Below are 20,045 nucleotides of genomic sequence, written 5' to 3' on the forward strand. Positions count from 1 at the left end.
GAAAGCACCCTGTTTCCTAGGCAGGGCCAGTTGGTCATGTCCACTCCCCACCTGGGAAGGACCCAAGCAGTGCTGTCCCTTGTGCTTATGCCCCAGACAAATCGATTCTGCGTTCCCAAATCTGAAGGAGACACCAGGAGAATTAGTTTATTGGAAGCACTGGGGTGGGAGAGAGAACAGATCTGCTGATCTCTGGTTCTGGACCACCACAGGTAGGGGAGCGAGCCCAACACCGCGAATGTTCGAGTAATAGAAAAGCCATCAGACAGAGGGAAGACCCACCCCCTTGGATTAGGCTGCTCCTGGGCGAGCGGGGCATGCATCCCACCCTCCCCCTCACACGCACTCCCCGTGACTGCTTGGCCCCCATCAGCGGAGGGTGCGCGGTGCGGTGGGGGAGGCTGAGCGGTAGCAGCGGTACCCCTCCAGCGCAGCTGGGAGGAGCAGCAGGCCGCTCAGGGGGTCTTTCCGGCAGCGCCCCATGGCTTCCTTGTAGCTTAGCCGCTCCTTGGAGATGGGGTCTGTCAAATCCTTCTCGTAGCTGGACTCGTCCTGCAGGAGCTGGGCCAGCTCTTCGCTGATCATTCCAGAGAGCACAGCCTGCAGGACGGGAATGCGGCCTGTCCTCTTGGGGTCGATGAGTCCCCCGGTCAGGTGCTGCACCTGCAGGTGCGGAAGCACGCTCTCTCGGGGCATCCAGCCTTTCTGGACGGCCTCGCCCACTGACAGCCTCTTCTTGCTGATGGGGTCCTCGATGCCAGTGAAGGCCTTCTGGGCGTTGAGCAGCCTCTGTGTGGAGGTGTTCTCGATCAGCCCCCTCTCTAAGGCCTTGTGCACAGAGTAGCGCTCCCGGCTGAGGAGGTCCATGATGCCCCCCGTGGCCGCCTGGGCCTCCAGCAGCTTCTGCCCGGTGATGGGATCTAGCATGTTTTTGGCCATGGCTGTCTTGATGGTGCATTTGTTGTCTGTGGTTGTGTCGTAGACCCCGGCAATGGGGAAGCTGTCATCACCAAGCCCAAGAGAGAAGCCGGAGGAGAAGAAACTTGTGCTCTGGGGGGCTGGGGAGGCAAGTGGGGACTTGGAGATGATGGATCCAATGGAGAGGGAGGAGCAGGGCTTGGTCTCCCCCGCCACGAGCAAGGCGAACTCGGAGATGGGAAGGCGGCCGTCCTTGTAGAGATGGTACTCCTCCTTGGAGATGCGTCTGCAGCGCAGGGCAGCCTCGATGGAGTACTGCTTCCCGCTCTTGCGGTCCAGGAGCAGAGACTCCTCCCCACAGGGGCCTGAGGTGGTGACCTCCTCCCAGTCGCACTCGAGCTCCTGCAGCTGGAGGTACTGGCCTCGATCGATGATGCCCCTCTTGTAGGCCTCATACGGGGACATGTCGTTCCCCGTCTCAGGTTCCAAGATGGAGATCTTGGTGGAAAGGTTGGTCTCTCGCATCTGAGTCTCCTGGTTGAGCTCCTCCCGGCTCACCTTGGTGTGGAGGTCCCGGAGGGCCCTCTCCTTCTTGTAGATCTGGTCCTTCTCGCGGAGGATGGCCGCCTCAAGCTGCGAGAGCTCCTGGCTCCGCTGGGCCGCCTTCCGCCGCTCACTCTCCGTCTTCTGGCTGAGCAGCTTTGACTCCTCCTGCAGGTGGAGCACCTTCTGCTGCTTCTGCCTCTCCAGCTCGTGCAGCTCCTGCTGCAGCTGCCTGCACTCCTGGCTCGCCTGGTCCCGGGCCTTCTGGAGCTCGGCCTCCTCCCGGGACCAGGTCCTCCCCAGTACCTCGGCCTTATCGATCCGCTCCCCGAGGCGCCGCACCTCCTCCTCCCGGTTCTGCCGGGCTGCGCGCTCCCTGTTGAGCATCTCCCACACCCGGGACCGCTCACCCTCCAGCACCCGGTCCTTCTCCACCCTGATCACTTCCTTGTAGATGGTCTTCTCTTGTGATTTGGTTTTCTGGAGGACATCGATCTGGACCTGCAGGTTCTTGCACTCCCGATGCAACTCCATCACCTGGGTCTTCTCCTGGTCCAGGTCTCGCCGCAGGGCCTCTGTGGACTTCTCCAGGTCCGGGTCCTTCTCCAGCTTGACCACCTCCTCCATGATGATCTTCTCCTGCACTGCAGGGGGCCGCTTCTCCAGCTCCTGGATCCTCAAGGTCAGCTGCCGCAGCTCCTTCTCCACAGCCAGCTTCTTGTTGCGGTCCTCCTGGAAGCTGAGCAGGCCCTCCTTCTCCTCCACAGCGGCCCGCAGCTGCTGCAGCTCCCTCTCCAGCTGCCGCCGCCGGCCCACCTCCTCGTCTAGGCTCTGGCTCAGCCGGCTGTGGTCCTTGCGGAGCTTTGGGTCCTTCTGGGTGACCACCACCTCCTGCACCACCACCCTCTCCTTGGGCCGCCTCCTCTCCAGCAGCAGGTACTTGTTCTGCAGCTCGTAGACCACGTCCTCGGCGGCCCGCCTCTTCTGGGTCACTTCCCTCACCTCCCGGCGGAGCCGCTCGGCTTCCTTCTCCAGGACCGGGTCCTTCTCGTGGCGCACCACCTCCTTGTTCACTGTCTTGGTCTCCACCTTGGACCTCTCCCGCTTCCACTCATCACGCTCCCCCTGCAGCCGGATGAGCTGCTCCTGGGCCCGCCCACTGGTGTTGACCAGCTCATTGAGCTGAGCCTTCAGGCGGTCGATTTCCCGCAGCACCTCGGGACTCCTCTCGTGCTTCACCACCTCCTGCGTCACCTGCTTGTACTCCACTGTGGGCTTCTGGGCCCGCAGGACCGCCAGGTCAGGCAGCAGCTTCTCCACCTCCTTCTCCGTGCTGCTCCTCTTGCTGGCAGTCTCCTGCAGCTCGGCCCGGAGCCGCGTGATCTCCCGCTCCGTCTCTGGATCCACCTGGAAGATCTCGTTGACGCGCTCCTGGAGCTCCACTTTGGGCTTCTGCTTTTCCACCACGCTGTACTTGCTGTGCAGTTCCTGCAGCTCCCTGGCCAGAGCTGCGTTCTTACTCCTCTCCCCCTCCAGGAGGCTCCTCAGCTGGGACGCCTCTTTGAGAAGGCCTGGGTCCTGCTCCACCTTCTTCACTTCCTTCACGATCACTTTTGGCTCCACGGCGCTGATCACCCTCTCCAGTTCTTCAATGCGAGCCTGCAGCTTGGCCACGGCCTCCTCCGCCCCCTTCCTCTGTGCAGCGTCCTCCTCGATCTGCAGCCTCAGAGCCTGGGCTGCCTTGACCATTTCCAGGTCCTTCTCTACCTTGACCACTTCTTTCACCACAACCTTCTCTTTCACATTTGCTTTCTTCTGCTCGAGGGCCAGCAGCTCCTTCTTTAGCTCCTCCAGCCGGGCCAAGACAGCAGTGTTCTCCTCCCGCAGGTGCTGGATCTTGCTGCTGAGCTGGGCCGCCTGACTGTCCAGGCCTGGGTCCCTCTCAATCTGAGTGACCTCCTTGGTCAGCAGGTGGGGCTGTATGGCCTTCCTTTTGCCCTCCAGCTGGATGACCTTCTGGGCCATCGCCTCCAGGTCTGCCTGCAGGCCGGCCCGCTTCTTGCCCTCGTCTTCCACCTGAGACTTCACCCTGGACAGGTGGCTCTCTAGCTGGGGGTCCCGGTAGAACTCCACCACTTCCTTCTCCTCCAGCCTCTCCAAGGGCCTCTGGGTCCTCAGCTGCAGCAGCTGGTTCCTCTGTTCCTCCAGCTCATGCTGCACCTGGGCCACCCGCTTCCTCTCGTCCTCCAGCTGGGACTTCAGGGCCTCTGACTCCTTGCCTGCTTGGGCTGGGCTCTCGGACCCCTGCTGTGCATCATGGGTCACCTGGATGTCCTCACTGAGTTCCTTCTGCAGAGTGAGAGGAAGAAGGGGAGAGCACTAGGGGGAGGGGGAAGAAAGGGATGAGCCCCATTCCCACTGCCCCGACCACCGAGATCAGAGATCCTTGCTGCTTCCTGAGACTTCCTGGTAGGTCCCTGGAGGTGGAGCTGAAGACCTGAGATGCTTGGCTGCAGGATTTTGAGAGAACCCACTAACCCCGTGATGTTAGGATGCAAGGCAGTGTTCAGGCTGAGTTTGCACTAGGACATGCAACAGCGACAGGTTCTCCCTTCCAAACCATTCCCTTTCCCCTCCATCCAGGCTCCCAGAAATGGGCCCATACTCCTCCGGGGATGCTGGAGTACTCCTCTGGGTAGGAGAAAGCTGGCAAGTTCCTTGGCCAGTCACCAAGAGTCGTGGAGAGCTTCTGGCTCCTGGTCTCCCAAGGATAGAGACTTAGGTGGCCTCTTGCCCACTGTAGCTGGGTCCTAAGGCTGAAAACTTTGTGGGGATTTTCTGCTGTCCCCACTGGGGGACGGCCCAGTGGCTAAGCTGTGACTTCCCTGAATGACATCTCAGGGCCTAACTCTGAGATGGATACCAACCTGTAAGAGCTGTTGGGGAGAGAACTGGGGGAGGCAGGGAACTGCACCCGCCTCAGGCCACTGAGCCTGCCCTGGGGCTGCAGGCTGTAGGGTGAGGAGGAAGGGAAGACTGCCAGGTCAATGGCCGGGCCAGGCTATCTAGTTTGGGAATGGAGTGGGCATCATCCCCATACCTTCTCCAGCAGCTTTCTGGCAAACTCCAGTTGGTGCAGCTGCTGCTGATGCATAGCTGCAACCTCAGTATAGGCCTTTGTCAGGTTCTTCTCCTGGAGTGGCCAAAGGGAGGGAGAAGGAGGGCAGGGTCAGCTCCCACCTCAGAGGCTTTAGAGCTGGTGCCAATGGACACAGAGCCCTGTGGGGTCTCCTCTCACCTGGGCCTGGATGCTCTCCTGCAGGGGAGCCACTCGGGGTCTCTTAGGAGCTGACCCTGCCTGCGTGGGTTCCAGGGAGCAGCGGTAGATGTCTGCCTGTAGCTGGTAGTCCTAAGCAGGGAGGAAAGGACAATAGGGTGGTGGTCAGTGGGGGAGGTTGGAGGTTGGGGGGCAGGGGACTGGCAGAGGGAAGGAGGCGGGTGGATAAAGAGGGACAAGCTGAAGGGAAAGCACTTACCTGGAGAGCCGCCTGCAGGTCCTGGGAGAGGCGGGACGCCATGGCCCTGTCCTGCTCTCGGCTCTGGATCTCCTGCAGCAGCCTCTGCCAGGAAAGAGTTGAGTCAGGTAACACCACTCATCCAGACTCTCCTTCAGCCGGGCGCCTCCAGGGCCACAGACAGCCAACATGGCTCAGGAGCAGAAAGGGTTACCGTCCTCTGACCCACCATGGCCTCTGCTTGGGACATTTCACCCCCTCCACCTGGCTCCCCTATCTATTCCTCAGGCCTCAGCTTGGGTGTTGTTCCTTGCAGACAGCTTGCCGTCACTCCTACATGTGTCCTGCAGTGGGCTCCCACAGCGCTCTGGCTTCTCCACCAACGCGCTTATCAGCATCATAGCCTGAGATGCACCGGCCGCCCTCACCAGACTGTGGGCTGCCGGAGGCCAGGTGGTACCACAGCCTCTGTGTAGTAGGGGCCTTGCAAGTATGAGGAAGAGGATGCAGAGGGAGTTGGAACTCCCAGGAGCATAAAGCCCCCTGTCCACCTTGGACCAGACAGGGGTGGGCTGGCCATTTCTGTGGGCAAAGTGGAGCATTTTGAGGGGATCGGGGACGGGGGGGTCCAAGGCCTCTGTGGTCTGAGCTTTGAGGTCTCTTAGCACATTAGCCACCAGGGGGCCACACGTGCACAGGCAGCTCTCCTTGTGGGGGAGGCGGCCAGGGAGATGGACATGGTTTGAGGCCCCAGCTCTGGACAGGGGCCTGACCTGCCCCCAGGTCACCTGCAGCCCCAGCCCCTCACCTTCTGCGCCTGCAGCTTGTAGGCAATCTGGCTGGGCCCGTCGCTGGGCCGCACCTGGTTGCAGGGCAGGTGCTCCAGCCAGGAGCTCAGGTTGTCCTTGCAGTTCTTGAACTGCTGGTAGGTGAGGCCGGCGTCCTGCACTGTCTTCTCCCTGCAGGAGGATGAGGCCCCGGGCAGAGGTGAGAACTGCCCTCGGGGGACAGGTGAGGGGTGCACAGAGGAGGCTGGTGGTGCCTCCCTCCCTGGGACAGGTCAGGAGGCCTGAGTGACCTGCCATGCTGATCCCCTAAGTCTGGCCCTGTGCTGGAGCTGGGCATTCAGAGATGGACTGGACAGTCTCTGCCAGGCACCACCTGGGAGGTAGGTGCTGGAGTTGCCCCATTTCAGAGGTGAGGAAACTGAGCCTCCGAGAGGTGAAGTCACAAGTCCAAGGTCACACGGCTTGTCAGCAGCACCACCCGTGCACCGTGGGGGCACGCCATGGGCCCCGATGGCCCAACCACTCACCTCAGGTCCAGCTGGTCCCCCACAGCGTGGTAGCGGTCGGTGAGGGCCCGCACCTGGCGCTGCTGGCGAGGCATGTCTTGGCAGAACTCGTGGAAATTGTTCTGCAGCGCACCACATGCGTGCTCGGTGGCCTTCAGCTCGCGGTGCAGCCCCAGCACGCAGGCCTGCTGCTCCAGCAGCTCCCTCCGCTGGCGCTGGGGGAGGAGGGGACACAGCACGATGCACCCTCATGGTTCCGTGAGATGCCACATCCACCCCCCAGCTGCCCCCGAATGCTTGGTCAGGCTGTGCCCCCCTCCTGCCAGGAGGCCGCCTGGCCTCTCACCTGCAACTCGCTGGCCTTCTCCTGCAGTGTGCCGGGTCCAGCAGGGATGGGGGCCTCCTGCGTCAGGGAGGACTCGAAGCCTCGGATGACCCTGTCCGCCTCCTGGATCTGCTGCTCCAGACCCAGGGCAGCCTTGGCTCTGCCAGAGATGGCCAAGGGTCAGACACCCCCTCGGCCACACCTGTGCTGCCCTGCCCAGCGGCCTGGTCCCCAGAGCACTCACTTCTCCCCATAGAGGTTGCAGAGCACCTGCACGTCTCTGTACTTGTTCTTGACATTGTTGAGGGCCACGGGCAGGTGCAGGGTGGCGGGGCCCGCAGGCTGCACTGACAGACACGCCTCACACTCCTGCTGGGCCGCCTCCTTCTCTGCTCCCAGGCTCTGCAGCCGCTGGGCCATGCCCTGGGGCGGGGCAGGGTGGGGGTCAGGGATCCCTGCTCTGGGCAGGTGGGTTCTGCCCAGCCTTCCTGCCAGGTTGACCTAACTCTGCCCAAGAGGCCAGAAAGTGTGGTGAGTACGTGCTTGGGCTCAGGCCAGAGATCTGGGAACAGTCCTGGCCCCGATAGTCCCCACGTGGATGACCTTGGGCAGGTCAACCTCTCTGACCCTCAGTCTCCTTATCTACAGAACGATTGATGGGAGGATGAAATGAGACCCGGTGTGTCAGGAGCTTAGCAGGGCCAGCCACGCAGTTGCCCATCTTGGTCTTCATATCACTATCCTGTTCACAAAACTGTCAGTTCCCCACCCCGGCACTCCAGGTCAGGCACTTGGGGTCGCTCTGTCCACCTGGGGTTATTTCGTTCATTCCTTTATCAGTTATTCAATCATCCATTCTGTACGTCATTGGTGCCAGCTCTGTGCTACACACTGCCTACCTGCCAGTGTAGCTGGGCTTCCCGTGGACCCACAACACCCCTGATGTGGTAGATGCTGTGAGTTCAAAACCCAAGGACCTAGTTGGGGGTGGCCTGGGCTCAAGAGAGCCACCATGTCCCAGGGCAGTTGTAACCAGGGACTTAATGTGGGGCATAGAGGTCCAGACTCCTATCAGCCCCAGAGCTCCCCCTGGGGTCGGCAGAGGCCTTTGTTGAGACTACTGCACGGTGCCACCTGCACTCCTGCATCCTCCCCCCACCCTACAGGTGTTGCACCCATGAGACTCCCTAATAAATGCCCTGCACGCCCATCTCCATCTCAAAGTCAGCCTCCTGGACCCAGCCTGCACCACCTTTCCCACCTGGGGAGCCCTCTCCCACCGCCCGGCTGGAATGCTACCTCCAAATAGCGACAGTATATCGTGGAGTGAAAATGACAAGCTGCACAATCATGCGAAGGACATGATGCAAATTTTTAACAAAACCCAAACAATATATTTGAGTAGAAACCAGTTTGGAAGGCTATAACCCGAACAGCCTCCCTTATTAGCACTTCAGAGGACGCGTCCTTTGGTGGTCACGTTTACACACTCTGCACCCTCTCCAGGGAGGACCCCCCTACCCTGAGGTGCTCCAGGCTTCCTTGCTGCTCTCAGGACCCTCGGCAGGACACCTCCTGGGTGTGGGTCACAGGGGTTTTATTCTGGGTCTTGCCCCTACTAGAACCTTCCTGAGCCTTACTGCACTGCATCCCCAGGACAACCAGATAAGCTGGGTATGATTGTGCGTGTTTTCAGGGATGAGGAAACCAAGGCCCAGAGAGGTTAAGTGAATTGCCCAAGGTCACAGAGCTGGTCAGCAGAGAAGCCAGGATGGGAACCAGCTTGTGTGAGCCCTGGACTATCCACTCCCCTCCGCCTCTTCGGGTCCCTGTGGCTGCTCCCACACTTGTCTCATCTTTAGTTTGTGCATCCCCAGGGCCGGACCTTTTCTTATCCTAACTGTCCTTCTCACCCACCTTCTGGTTTTGGATGCGGCCCTCCAGGTCCTCCAGTGGTGTGGTGCGGCTCAGCGGGGCCCGGGCCCAGGCCAGCACCTGCCTCTCTATTTGCCCCAGGTCCCTGTCCAGCCGGGTCATCTGTGTCAGGAGCTTCTGGGCCTGTGGGTCAGCTGGGGCTGAGCTGGTCGGAGCTGGGGGCATAGGGAGCCGGTGAGGATCCAGGGCCTACCTCACATCTGCCTGAGGGGCCCCTTCCTGAGTTCCTGCCAAGGGGCCTGTGTGGGATAGGGTGAGGGGGGGATGGGCAGGGCCTAACTGAGTGACAGACAGCCCTAGAGGCTTGCCAACCCAAGAGATGGAATCCCCAGAGCAGAAGTCCCTAATCCAGGGTCACCCTTGCCCTCTCAGCCCCCCGCAGTGGCCAAAGTAAGAATCTACTCCCTCTATCAAAAACCCCCCGGGTCCTCGGCCACCCTTCGTACCCTGCTGGCCAGGCCATAAGGGCTCCGCAGCACTGGCTTTCATGTGGCTCTGGACTGCGGCCAATTTCTGCCTCAGGGCCTGCAGCTCCGAGGCCAGCCTGGAATGAGGAGGAGATCAGAGAAGGACATCTCTCCTCTCTCTCCCCTCTGGCCCAGCAGTCACCGGTCCAAGCAAAGGCCCGACCTCAAACACCACAGGGCCTGGTCTGTGCCCACAGCCTGCCTCTTGCCCCTGAGTTATCCCCAGGCAGACCCACTTGGAGGCTCTGGCCACAGCTTCAGGGTCCGGAGCTGGGATGCAGAAGCAGGCAGCCGGGGCATGCTTGGTCTCCCCGCCGGGGCCCTGCACGACCCAAGTATGAGGGTCACTGTTGTCCATCAGCGTGTACCGCTCACCCCGCAGCAGCTGCACCTGGGGGCAGGTGGGGAGGGGTTCATGCAGGCTCAGGGGCAGGGGCCAGAGAAGGGACCAAGGCCAAGATGGGGTAGGGGCTGGGGATAGGGACAGGTGGGGACAGGAGCTGGGGCAGGGGCAGCAGTGGAAGTGGGAGGTGCTGAGGTAGGGCCAGGGCCAGGCCAGAGACAGGGCTGGGGCAGGTAGGACTGGAGTGGGACTGGAAGGGGCAGTGGGGGCTAGGCTGGGTGGGGCCCTACAGGGGGCCTGGGAGGGATCAAGGATGAGGCAGGGCCAAGGGGTCTGGCAGTCAAGCCTGTACTTCTCCGGCATCCCAGTCGCAGATGCTGTCCACATGCAGGGGCTGCTGTGGCGGGTTTCTGCGCTGTGGCAGAGGAGCGACCTCCTGGCTCTGCCGCTGCAGGTCCCCGATGGTCTTCTCGGCCACGGCCAGCTGCTTCTCTTCTGCCTGTGGGGTCCCAGGCAGAGGGGGCTCAGGCCAGGCTCCATTCGAAGCCCGCCTCATACCCGCCCCCTTAAGAGGACGAGAAGCCTGGCCTTCATGAAGACAGGGTCTCTAAGTTGGCAAAGTAAAAGGCGCCCCTTCTGGGGATCCAGGATCCTGGACTCTGCTGGTTGGGGTGGAGTGGGGCTGCCCAGCTTCAATGAGGCCTCCAGAGTGGGAGCTGGAGGCGCCTCAGAGCTCTCCTGGGCTGCTCCTGTCACATTACAGATGAGGGAACTGCTGTCCAGGGAGGAGAAGGGCTTGCTGGTAACAGATCTGCCTCCTCCTCCTGGAGCAGACCCCCTTCTCTGCCCCCCAGGCCGGGCCTCAGGGCAGGACTAGGTACCTGGGAGGCGGAGGCCCTGACACATGGGCAGGCCCCACTCCCAGGAGTGGGGTGCAGATGGCTGGGTGGGGCTGTCTCACCTCCAGCTCTCGTAGCAGCTCTGTGGGGGCACTCGGGGGGCCCCCAGGGGCAGGGCTGTACTGGGTGTCCAGGCTGGAGTGGAGCTTTGCCAGAGTCCGGCTGACGGAGTCGGCCTCTTCCTGGAACTGAGGTTGGTGGGTGGTCAAGGGCGGAGCCTGGGGCACCCTGCTGCCCGCCGAGCCTGCAAACCGGCTAAACCCAACCTGCTAAATGCAAACTGCCACTCGCCCCCACACCACGACCTTTCCCCGGGCGGTGGGGCATTTCCAGCTGGAGCGCTCCGTGTGCGGGGCATTTGTGGTTCACTCAACTTCATTTCTTTTGGTGTCATAACACACTATTTCTCGTCCTCCCTGCACAGTGAAGTGCGGTGGCCTCCCTGCCTGCCTCCAGTACCTGGAGTTGTCCCGCCCAGGACCCCAGGGGTGCCCATGGCGCCTCAGAGTAGGGGCTGGGAATGTGTTTAAAGAAACAACACCACGGTTGGGTGATGTTACAGAATTATTGTCCGTGGGTGTGATAACGGTATTGTGGTGATACAGGAAAAGGCCCTTAAAAAAAAAGAAAAAACTCCTTGGCTTTTGCCTCTCTCGAAGAATATACAACATTTTGGGTGGAAATTGCCAAAAAAAGTCCCTGTTGTACATGATCTCCATGTTTCTCCACGCTTTTTTCATTATTGTTCCCTAAGGAGCCTTTTCAGATTTTTTTCTTTAATTTCCCCACATCTCCATGAAATTTTAATACCACAGATACACTGTATATCCTTTTTATGTATGTATATCTGTAGTTTATGCGTAAAAAGAGTAACATTTTTTTCTCCCATAAGAACCAACTCTCAACCTCCTGGGAGCAATATCACCCTGTTGAGAATGTTTGTGACATTATTTTCCCTCTGGAACCTAGTCATTTTTATGAGATGCCTTGTCTCCCGCGATGCGAGCTTGTCCTCCATGCACCCCTCTGCCCCAGCCCGGGCCCTGGTGGCCACCCACCCCTGTCCACCCTGCCCGGCCCTGACCCCCCTAGCCCAGCCCTGCCTACAGGCTTACCCGGCGGTAATCCTCCACATGCTGCAGCTGGCTCTCCTGGCAGATACACAAGTTCAGGAAGTTCTGCCACTCCATCTTCAGGGCCTCCTGGTGGGTCTGAGGACAGCAGCACGGAGCCCTCTGACCATTCTCTGCCATGGTCCATCTACCTGCCCACTGCCCACTCAGCCAGCCTGCCCGCTGTCCCCGATGTGGGCCGTGTCTCCCTCTCCCTCTCCCCAGCCCACCTGGGAAGCCCCCCATGGAGGGAGTGTGGGTCCCCAAAGCAGCGGGGAGTGTCTGGGCCTTCGCACCTGGATGGGCCCCACTGCTGGATGCCCGAGCTCCACCATGCGCTCCCCGTCGTCCTCCAGCTGGTTCACGCACTGCTCCTGGCTCAGCAGCTCATGCTGCTTGAAGTGCTAGGGGAGAGTCGGGGAGCGGACAGTGAGGATGAGGATGTCCTTGTTCCCCTCACCACCCCCACTCTCCCCCCCGACCTCGTATTCCCGCCGCACGCCCACGGGGTCCGCCATGAGGTCACTCCAGTCCTGCTGCAGGATGTGGTGCTGCTGCTGGGCCAGGGTGCTCAGCTGGCGCGTGCAGCCTTGCAGGTGTGTGTACAGGCTGCCCAGACTCTGCCCACGCCACGAGGCCACCTTCTGTGCTCGGTGAGAGGTGGGGAGGGAGAGGAGTAGCAAAGGGCACCATCAGGCTGTACCTTGAAATGCTGGCCCCGTCAAAGGTGCAGGCAGCCAGGTCCTGCCCCGCTCCCAGCCCAGCCAGCTGGTCCCACCCTTCCTCTGCTCACCAGTAGGTCCCGGTACTGGCTCCGGATGGTGGCCGCGTCCTGCCTCAACCAAGGAGAAGAAAACGCAGTCTCAGTGAGAGGCGAGGTATAGGGCGGAGGGTATAGCACCCCACATGCTGGACCTACTGTGCCCCCCTCCTCTGTTCCTCACCCCAGAGGGCCAGCCGGACCTACTGAGGCTCTGATGGGTGAAAGGGGGGCTGGGGCTAGGCCCAGGCAGAGATGCACCTCCAGGACAGCTCACCCACCGGTCCAATGAGGCTCCGCAGTTGCTGCCCATAGGCCTCGATCTCCTTTTGCAGGATGTTGTGCTCGGCAATCTGCTGCTCTAGCTCCGCCATGCCCGGCCCGTACTGGCCCTCGCTGGCCTGCTTCTGCAGAAGAGCTGGCTGCTCAGCTCCACCGCAGGGCCTGGGGCAGGAGCCCTCCCGTGCCCTCCTGTGCCCTCCCCACGTTCTCATCAGCAGGAGCAAAGCTGGTCATTTGGGCAGAGGGTGGACAGGCCAGGTAAGCAGCCTGGGTGAACAGCTGGCAGCTCATCCTGGGGGACATGCCATTCTCCAGTGGCCCTGGCTGAGGGCTCAGCATCACCGTGACTGTAGTCCCTGAATCCCACCGGTCCCCAGGACTTGGGGCTCAGCCTCTGAAAAGTCTCCCCACTCTGTCCTCCCTCCTCCTCAGCCCCTGCCTTAGCGCCTCTTGCCTGGACAGCTCCAGCCAGGCTCTGGGAGCCTGTGCATGCCCTGATCTGCCCATACCTTCCCCACTGTCCCTGCATTGTCATCCTGGCACTCCTTCTGTTGGAGCATCAAAGCTCCCAATATTTAGGGTGCCCAGGACCTGGTTCTGCCCACCTGCCCAGGAAACCCCACTTCCCATCGCACCCATGGTTTCCTCTGGGCAGGAGCCTCTATCCCTTCTTTCTGGAATGTCTTCTCCTCACCACTTCAACCCCAATCCAAGCGAGCCCTCTCTCCTCTCTGAGGCCTCTGAGCTTCCTCTTGCAGGAAGCCTTCCCTGACTGCCCTGTCTGCTCTTCTCTCTCCCTTCCCAGACCCCTAACCACCCCCAGTCCAAGCACGCTGTCAGGCCCTGATGACGCACAGCTCTGTATTGCTCGCTGATCGCTGCCAGGCGTGACTTTGAGCTCCTTGAGGTGTCTCCAACATTGAGGATGGCCTCTGACCTGTTTCTGCTCCAGCACCCGTGCCCAGTCGACCCTGGGCCCCACATCGGGTGGCAGCACCATCTTCTCGTACAGGGCTCGGTACTCCGCACACTCCTGGGTCACCCGCTCGTGCAGCTGCTTGATGCTGCCAAAGAGGCGGCCAGCAGGTCAGGGCTGGGCCTGAGCTCCCTGGGGGCCCCAGCGCCTCCATCACTGAGCCGCAACCCCAGTGCCACCCCACTCACTCCTTCTCGATCTCCTCGGCCTGCGGGTGCTTGAGCCGCCGGGCCTTGTCCACGTCCAGGAAGAGGTCCTTCAGCAGCACCTCGGCCTCCTTCAGGCTGCGGCCTGCCTCCTGCTGGTGCTTCAGGGCCTGGCTCTGCTCGCTGTGCAGCCGGTCCTGCGGGTGTGGGATAGCATCCTCGCTGCCTGTCACTGCCGCCTGAGCCCCACCCTGAGGGACGCTGGCTGCACTGGCCAACTTTGATGCCCATACCAGCAGAGGGCCAGCCCCAGGGCATCTGCAGGGTGGGCTCAAGGACACAGGGGAGGAGGCCTGAGCACCCCCTGGGCCCCTTGACCCTCCAAGTTGGGAGCCCAGCTGAGAAGGAACGCCGACCTCTCTCCCACTGTGTGTTTGGGGAGTGGCCAGTGAAGGACAGGCCACACTCTCCCACCTTCACCATGACCAGTGGGCACACCAGGGACCACCAGGCATGACAGTGGGCTACCATGCCCCCCCGCCCAGCCATCTGCCCCCCAGGCCTCACCTGCCGCAGCTTCTTCTGGGTCTCCAGGATGTCCCTCTCCACCTGGTCGGCATTGGCCTGCATGCGGGAGATGAGCAGGGCCAGCTCCTGGGTGGCAGCTCTGGTGGGTGGAGGGGACAGGGGCAGCGTGGTTGGAAAAGGCCTCTCTGTTCCCCTTAGGCAGAGGTCTACCCACTCGGGTGGGGTCCCTTGCCTCTCCCTGTCCCGTCTCGCCCTGCCACCAGGCTCACTGCCCGGGAGCGAGGAGTCCAAGATCCTGAGAGCTCTGGTCTTGGTCTGCAGGAGGCTGTGAAATGCCCTGTCCTGGGGGAGAGGGTGCTGCCCCCATATGAAGATTCAGAAAATGGGGGTCCCAGGTGTATGTGGCGCTGTGGAGCAGGCTGACCTCACTGTCCTGGCAGTGAGTTCCCGACCCCGCCCAGCTCCCTGGTGGGCCGGTGGCCCAGGAGTGAGTGAATCACCAGCTCAGCTGCTAATACCCAAGATATCGAGACAGCATTGGGGAGGGGCAGGTGGGCTGGACGGGGGGGCAGGGGAGCAACATCATGCCCGCCGTCTCAATTTCCTCCCACCCCAGCCTGTCTCCCCTCACTGTCCCGAGCTTTGCCTATGCCCAGGCTACCAACCATCTGGAGGAGCCACACAGCATTGGGCAGGGGGAGGCCAAGAGATTGCTGGGGCACTCCAACATTTTCCAGACTCAGGGATTCAGAGCCCAAATTGGGACCTGACTTGCTCCAGGTCACACAGCCAGCAGCGGAGGATGAGCCTGAACAGGTCCCAGGGTCCTTTTCCATGCATTCATTCAGCAGCCTCTATAGGGCACCTGCCATGTGCTTGAGCTCACTCTCTGGGGCCTGGAGGGTCAAGCAGACCTAGTAAAAGGCAGAGTGGTCCAAGCCTCAAGAGCATGGCATCCCGTGAAGTTGCAGGCCTGGGAAAGAGAAGGCTTCACAAGCTGGGCCTTGAACCAGGGTCAAAGGAGGAGCCCCTCAGCCGGAGGGGTGGTGCCAGCAAAGACACAGTCTGAAAGAACCCTGGCCTGACAGCCTGGGTCTGATCATTTTCCATCATTACTGCTGTGTGGCCTTGGATAAGTTACTTAGCCTCTCTATGTCCAAGGTTCCTCACTTGTAAAGTGGGGCTTTAATTATATCTACTTCACCGTGCTATTGTGAGTGTTAAGAGAACTAATCCATCTGAAGTGTCCAGAGAGAGCCCATGCAGTCAGCACCCAGGAAGTGTTAGTTTCTATTCCACTAGAATCTTAGCGCCATGAAGGCAAGGACCTGTCCTTCTGTTAATGGTGGTATCCCCAGCCACTAGAACAGTCTTGGCATATAGAAGGTGCTCAATAAGTATGTATCGAACAAGCGTATTGCACACAAGGGGATTGACGAGCCCTCCTTGGGGGCTGCAGCAAGAGGACAGGGTGGTGTGGACCGAGCTGTGCCAGGCCAGGAAAGCACTGCCCAAGAGCCTGCCTAGGGACAGGGAGCTGCAGGTCCTGAGCACTGGGTACCCTGTCTTCAGGCGGGGCCTCCTGGGAGGGCTGGTCCCACCAGGAGGAACAACTCCACCTTGGGCGGGGCTCAGGAGCCCCAGGGAGGACAGGTCACTCCAGTGAGAGTCTTAACTGCTGATTTTCCCGTCTGCCCAGAAGCCCAGCCATGGTATTGTCCTGCTGATCCCTATCAGGGTAATGGGCCTTTCATCTCCACTCTGATCTCAACACCCACACTGGGGACCCCAGGCTAGCTGCCACCTCCACCCTGCAGAGGGGGCTGATGGCCAGCAGGCGGGAAGAAGTCCGGCCAAGTCTGTCTGCAGACCGTGGGAGGCAGGCTGGGCCCTGCAGAGAGCTGGGTGAACTGAGTGAGGCTTTGAGGATGTCTCAGGCCCGCAGGTCCCTCTCTTTTCCCCCAGCACCCCCGCGACACACCCACATGGTAAAGGAATTACCCCAACTCTTTAACAAAACTCTCAAGGCCTGAGGTGAGAGCCGTGTGGGGAAGGCTGCAGCTTGGACGTGAGGGAGCACAACCCTGCCTCCCTGCACCCAGGTGCCACCCACCCCGCTCGGCTTCTCTGGCCTCAGTCCTTCTGCCCACCCTGTGCCCCAGTCCCAAGGGTCATCCCAGCCCAAGGGGAGCCTTGAGGACAGAGCCACAAACAGGGAGCCAGGCCCTCTGGTCTCCCAGCCTCTCAGCAGAGGAAGGCAGCTGCTCAGGCCCCCGTCTAGCATGTCTCCTGCAGAGCGGCCTCAACTCCTGGCCCTCAGGGCCCCCTGGAGAATGTGGGGAGCCCTAGGCCATTTCTGGCCTCCTGCGAGGCTGGAGCTCAGTCTGGGCCAAGAAGAGAGTCCATCCCTGGGCCCTTTGGCCTCAGGACACCAAATGCCAGCACTGGGCTGGTCCTGGGCTGGAGCACCTGGGCCTGGCACCACCCCCTCGCCCCGGCCCCCCTCTCCCAGCCCTGCTCACCGGCTGTGCTTGCTGGGGGAGCCCTTGGCTGGGGATCCCTTGCCTGGGGAGTCCTTGGGAGACCCCTTCCCCTGGGAGCCTTTGCTCAGCCCCTTGAACATCGTCGTAAAGGCAGGAGCTGGCTCAGGCTGGGCTCGGCCGGTGTGGGCAGCAGGCAGGTGGGCAGGCAGGCAGGTGGCGGGTAGCAGGCGTGCGTCCTTGCTGGCTGCTCAGCTGGGCTCTGGCAAGGTGGGGCAGCCGGGCACTGGGAAGGCAGTTTCTGAGAGGCCCCTCCCTGCAGGTGAAGCAGCGAGCAGTGGGCCAGGGCTGCCGCGCATGCACACACACTCACCCACATTCACGCCCGCTCCTGCACAACCAGTTGGGGAGGAAAGGGCACAGCCCAGAGGGCGGGGCCCCGAGCCTGCCTGACTCCCAGAGAAGGTTTGGACTTGCTGCACCCACACGCCCAGAGGGAGCCTGCAGTGATCACACCCAGATGGGGAAATAGCTGGGCCCAGGAGGGACAGGAGTCCAGGCAGACAGAGGCATGCATACACGCGCAGGCTCAGGGACAGAGGCCCAGCCTTAAAGCTCGAGCTCGGGTTAATAAACACCTCCAGCCAGCACAGCTTGCCCGGCTATCAGGCATGTCCCCACCCATGGCTCTCACCCCGCTGGGGGAGGTGGGGCACTCCCTTCCAGCCCGGGGCAGGTGGGAGGGCCCTGGCTCTCTGCTCACCACCAGGGCATCCAGGTGTCTGCTCCGTGTTCTCCACCAACATGATGGGGCAGTGAGGGGGCATTCACTGGCACAAGGTACATTTTTTAAAGTGGGCACCACCAGCAGTCCCACCGTTCGATCTTCCTGGCTGGCTCAGCGTCGTCCCATCTGTCCGAGGTTCTGGGGCCAGATGCAGTAGGAGGCACGTCACTGGGATCCTCAGAAGATTCTCAGACTCTCAGATCAGCTCCAGAGGAGCCAGGACTCCCCCTGGACCCCTCTCCAGGAACTCCTCACATTAGCCTTCAGGTGCTGCTGAGCCCAGGGTCTGGCTGAGCCCCCTGGGAACCCCTTGTACTTGGGTTTTCCTGCCCGCCTCTCCTCCTCCCAGAAGTGGCCCCTGGTGGCTTTTCTAAGGTTAGATGGAGTGGGTAACAATGGTGCCAGTTTATTGGTTTTCTTCCTCACACTGAGGGCCATCTTGGTAGCTGCCTTCTCCTGTGGTGGCCCCCAGGGTCTTCAAGCAGCAGGTGAGTACCCTCATTTCCAGGCACTCCTTTCACTGGCCCAGCTCAAGAAGCCCCTTCTACAGGTCTGGAGTCATTCCCCAGAACCATTACAGTTTTGGTGGAAGGAGAGTTTGAGGGGGAGCAAAGAGGAGGGATGCAGGCATGCTGGGTTCAGAGCACTGGGACATCCTGGCAGGTCTAGCTGAGGGCAGAAGATGTCCGCAGAAGAGATAAGGGTCCCAGCAGACTGGGGGGACCAGGGACAGAGGCCTGAGACTGGCCACATACCCCAGTGGAAGAGAAAAGGCCTGAGTCCTTTTTGTCTGCATCTCATGGACAAGCCACTGAACTTGGCCCTGGAGAGGGGACACAGGAGTCACCTGTCCTGGAAGGGGAAGGGCTGACAGTGGCAGTGGGGGTGGGGACGGCAGCAGGAGGCCTTGACAGAACAAGTAGCAACAGTGAAGCAGAGTGGCCTCCAACGTTCTGCTCCATCCCAGCTGTGTGATAGTGAGATGGAGCCAGAGACGGAAGGCCCAGACCCAGAGGCCACTGAGCCTCTGCCCCAGCCCCTCTCTCCACTTTACTCCTAGGTGACAGTTTTCTTCTAACCACTACTGGCATGCCTGCAATCAACTGTTCTCAAAAAGAACATTTGTTTAAATGGCTGCAAGGTCCAGGAGCCAGCCCTGAATGCCAGCCTCTCATTTCAAACCCGAGAGTGGGCTCACTTCCTTATCTTTGAAATTGGGCAAGTGATGGCAACACACAGGAGAACCAAGACAGGAGGCAGGTGATGGCAGCCCTCAGCTCTCAGCCCACTGTCTCGCCTCCCCAAGAACTCCAGGCTCCTTCCTGGGAGGTGGTAGTCTTTGGAGGTGAGGGCCCAGGGATGAGGTGGAGATGTCCAGACTCCAGCTGTGGGAACAGGAGCAGGGTTGGGGCGAGGCCCCGCTGAGCTGGGCAGGGGAGAGGGCTGCAGCCCCTGGGTGGAGGGCAGGGAGCAAAAGGCAGCCAGGCTGAGATTTGGAACATTTGAGCTTTGCCTCCTGCCTCCTGCCCTCCTGGAAATAAATGAGCACCATAGGGGGCCCTCACACGCCCCAGAGATTAAGGCTAACTGATTTACTGCAAGAAAAACAAGAGGTGAATTCCTGGTGTGACTGTCTAACGCCATCAAATCAGACCCCAGCTCCCCAGATGAGGGCTGCCGTGCAGCAGGCAGAACACCCGGCTCTCTGAGGCGGCTCGTCACTGCAGGATACTCCCATTCAGATGGCAGTGACCCTGGCCCCCAGACTAAAGATCAGGAGAAAGGATAGGGACAAAGAGAGAAAGAAGTAGGGTCTTAAATATGCGAGAAAGAAAAGTTCGTTTAGAAGGCCAGAATGGGACTGACAGCCTCGGGGGAGATCTGCGCTGTCCCACTCGGCAGCCACGAGCCCCACGTGGCTCTTGAGCACTTGAAATGTGGTCAGTCCAAATTGAGATGTGTTGTAAGCGTAAAATTAACACGGGATTTCAAAGACTTAGTATGAAAAAGGGATGTAAAATATCTAATTAACAATTTTTTATATTGATTACATATCAAAATGATATTTTGCATATATTGAGTTAAATGAAGTGTATTTTTAAAAATTAATTCCACCTATTGCTTTCTACTTTTTTAAATGTGGCTACTAGAAAATTAAGAATTACAGTTGTGGCTTGCATTTGTGGCTCTCACGATAATTCAGTTGGACAGCTCTGACCTAGAAGCTGGACAGGGCACCCTGACTTTCAGCCTTTTCAGATCTCGCCCCTGCCATGTCTGCTCCTTTTGAGCCAGGCAGGAGGCTGAGGACCTGGCTTATTGTCTTGCCCCGGAGGTCTTCCCCTCTCCTGACACTTGCTTCCTCCTTTGGGTTGAGAGGTTTGAGAGCAATTGATCCCTAAGTCTCCCTCCAGTGCTGTGCCAGCTGTGACTTTAAGTGGCAGCTCACTCACATCCCCTTGCCTGGAGTTTCCAGGTAGGCTGACGTGGGCCCCTCACAGCTCATGGGGCCTGAGGCCAGATGGAGCAGGAGGGCTGATCAGAGCTGAACTCAGTGTAGCTCCTAGTTCTGAAGCTGCCATGCATGCATGCATGCAGCTAGGCAACCCAGCTAGGCAGCAGGGTGGCAGCTAGGATAGTGTTAAGCTGTCTTAACTTAACAGGGCTTAAGCTACCTACTCTCTCCTCTGGCTCACAGGGCTCCTGCAGGGAAGGGCATTCTTCCCCTTTCTGTG

General features: G+C 60.3%; 1 protein-coding gene across 1 annotated transcript; it reads right to left on the reverse strand.

The window, feature by feature from the left end:
• Window positions 1-39: 39 nt before the first annotated feature.
• Window positions 40-18,284, reverse strand: EVPL (envoplakin). The gene is made up of 22 exons (XM_004432781.3): window positions 16,566-18,284; window positions 14,083-14,182; window positions 13,558-13,712; window positions 13,331-13,457; window positions 12,393-12,518; window positions 12,145-12,183; window positions 11,834-11,995; window positions 11,648-11,755; window positions 11,355-11,450; window positions 10,302-10,427; window positions 9,693-9,839; window positions 9,234-9,388; window positions 8,977-9,074; window positions 8,513-8,685; window positions 6,840-7,018; window positions 6,617-6,755; window positions 6,292-6,485; window positions 5,785-5,935; window positions 4,998-5,081; window positions 4,760-4,870; window positions 4,562-4,654; window positions 40-3,810 (listed from the first exon to the last, which is right to left on the reverse strand). Exons 1-22 carry the CDS (start codon window positions 16,664-16,666, stop codon window positions 370-372), a joined length of 6,105 nt encoding a protein of 2,034 aa, XP_004432838.2. The 5' UTR covers window positions 16,667-18,284; the 3' UTR covers window positions 40-369.
• Between the last annotated feature and the right edge of the window lie 1,761 nt (window positions 18,285-20,045).

Source organism: Ceratotherium simum, chromosome 16 (assembly GCF_057802395.1).
Source record: "Ceratotherium simum simum isolate JZ-2026a chromosome 16, ASM5780239v1, whole genome shotgun sequence".
NCBI classification, from domain to species: domain Eukaryota; kingdom Metazoa; phylum Chordata; class Mammalia; order Perissodactyla; family Rhinocerotidae; genus Ceratotherium; species Ceratotherium simum.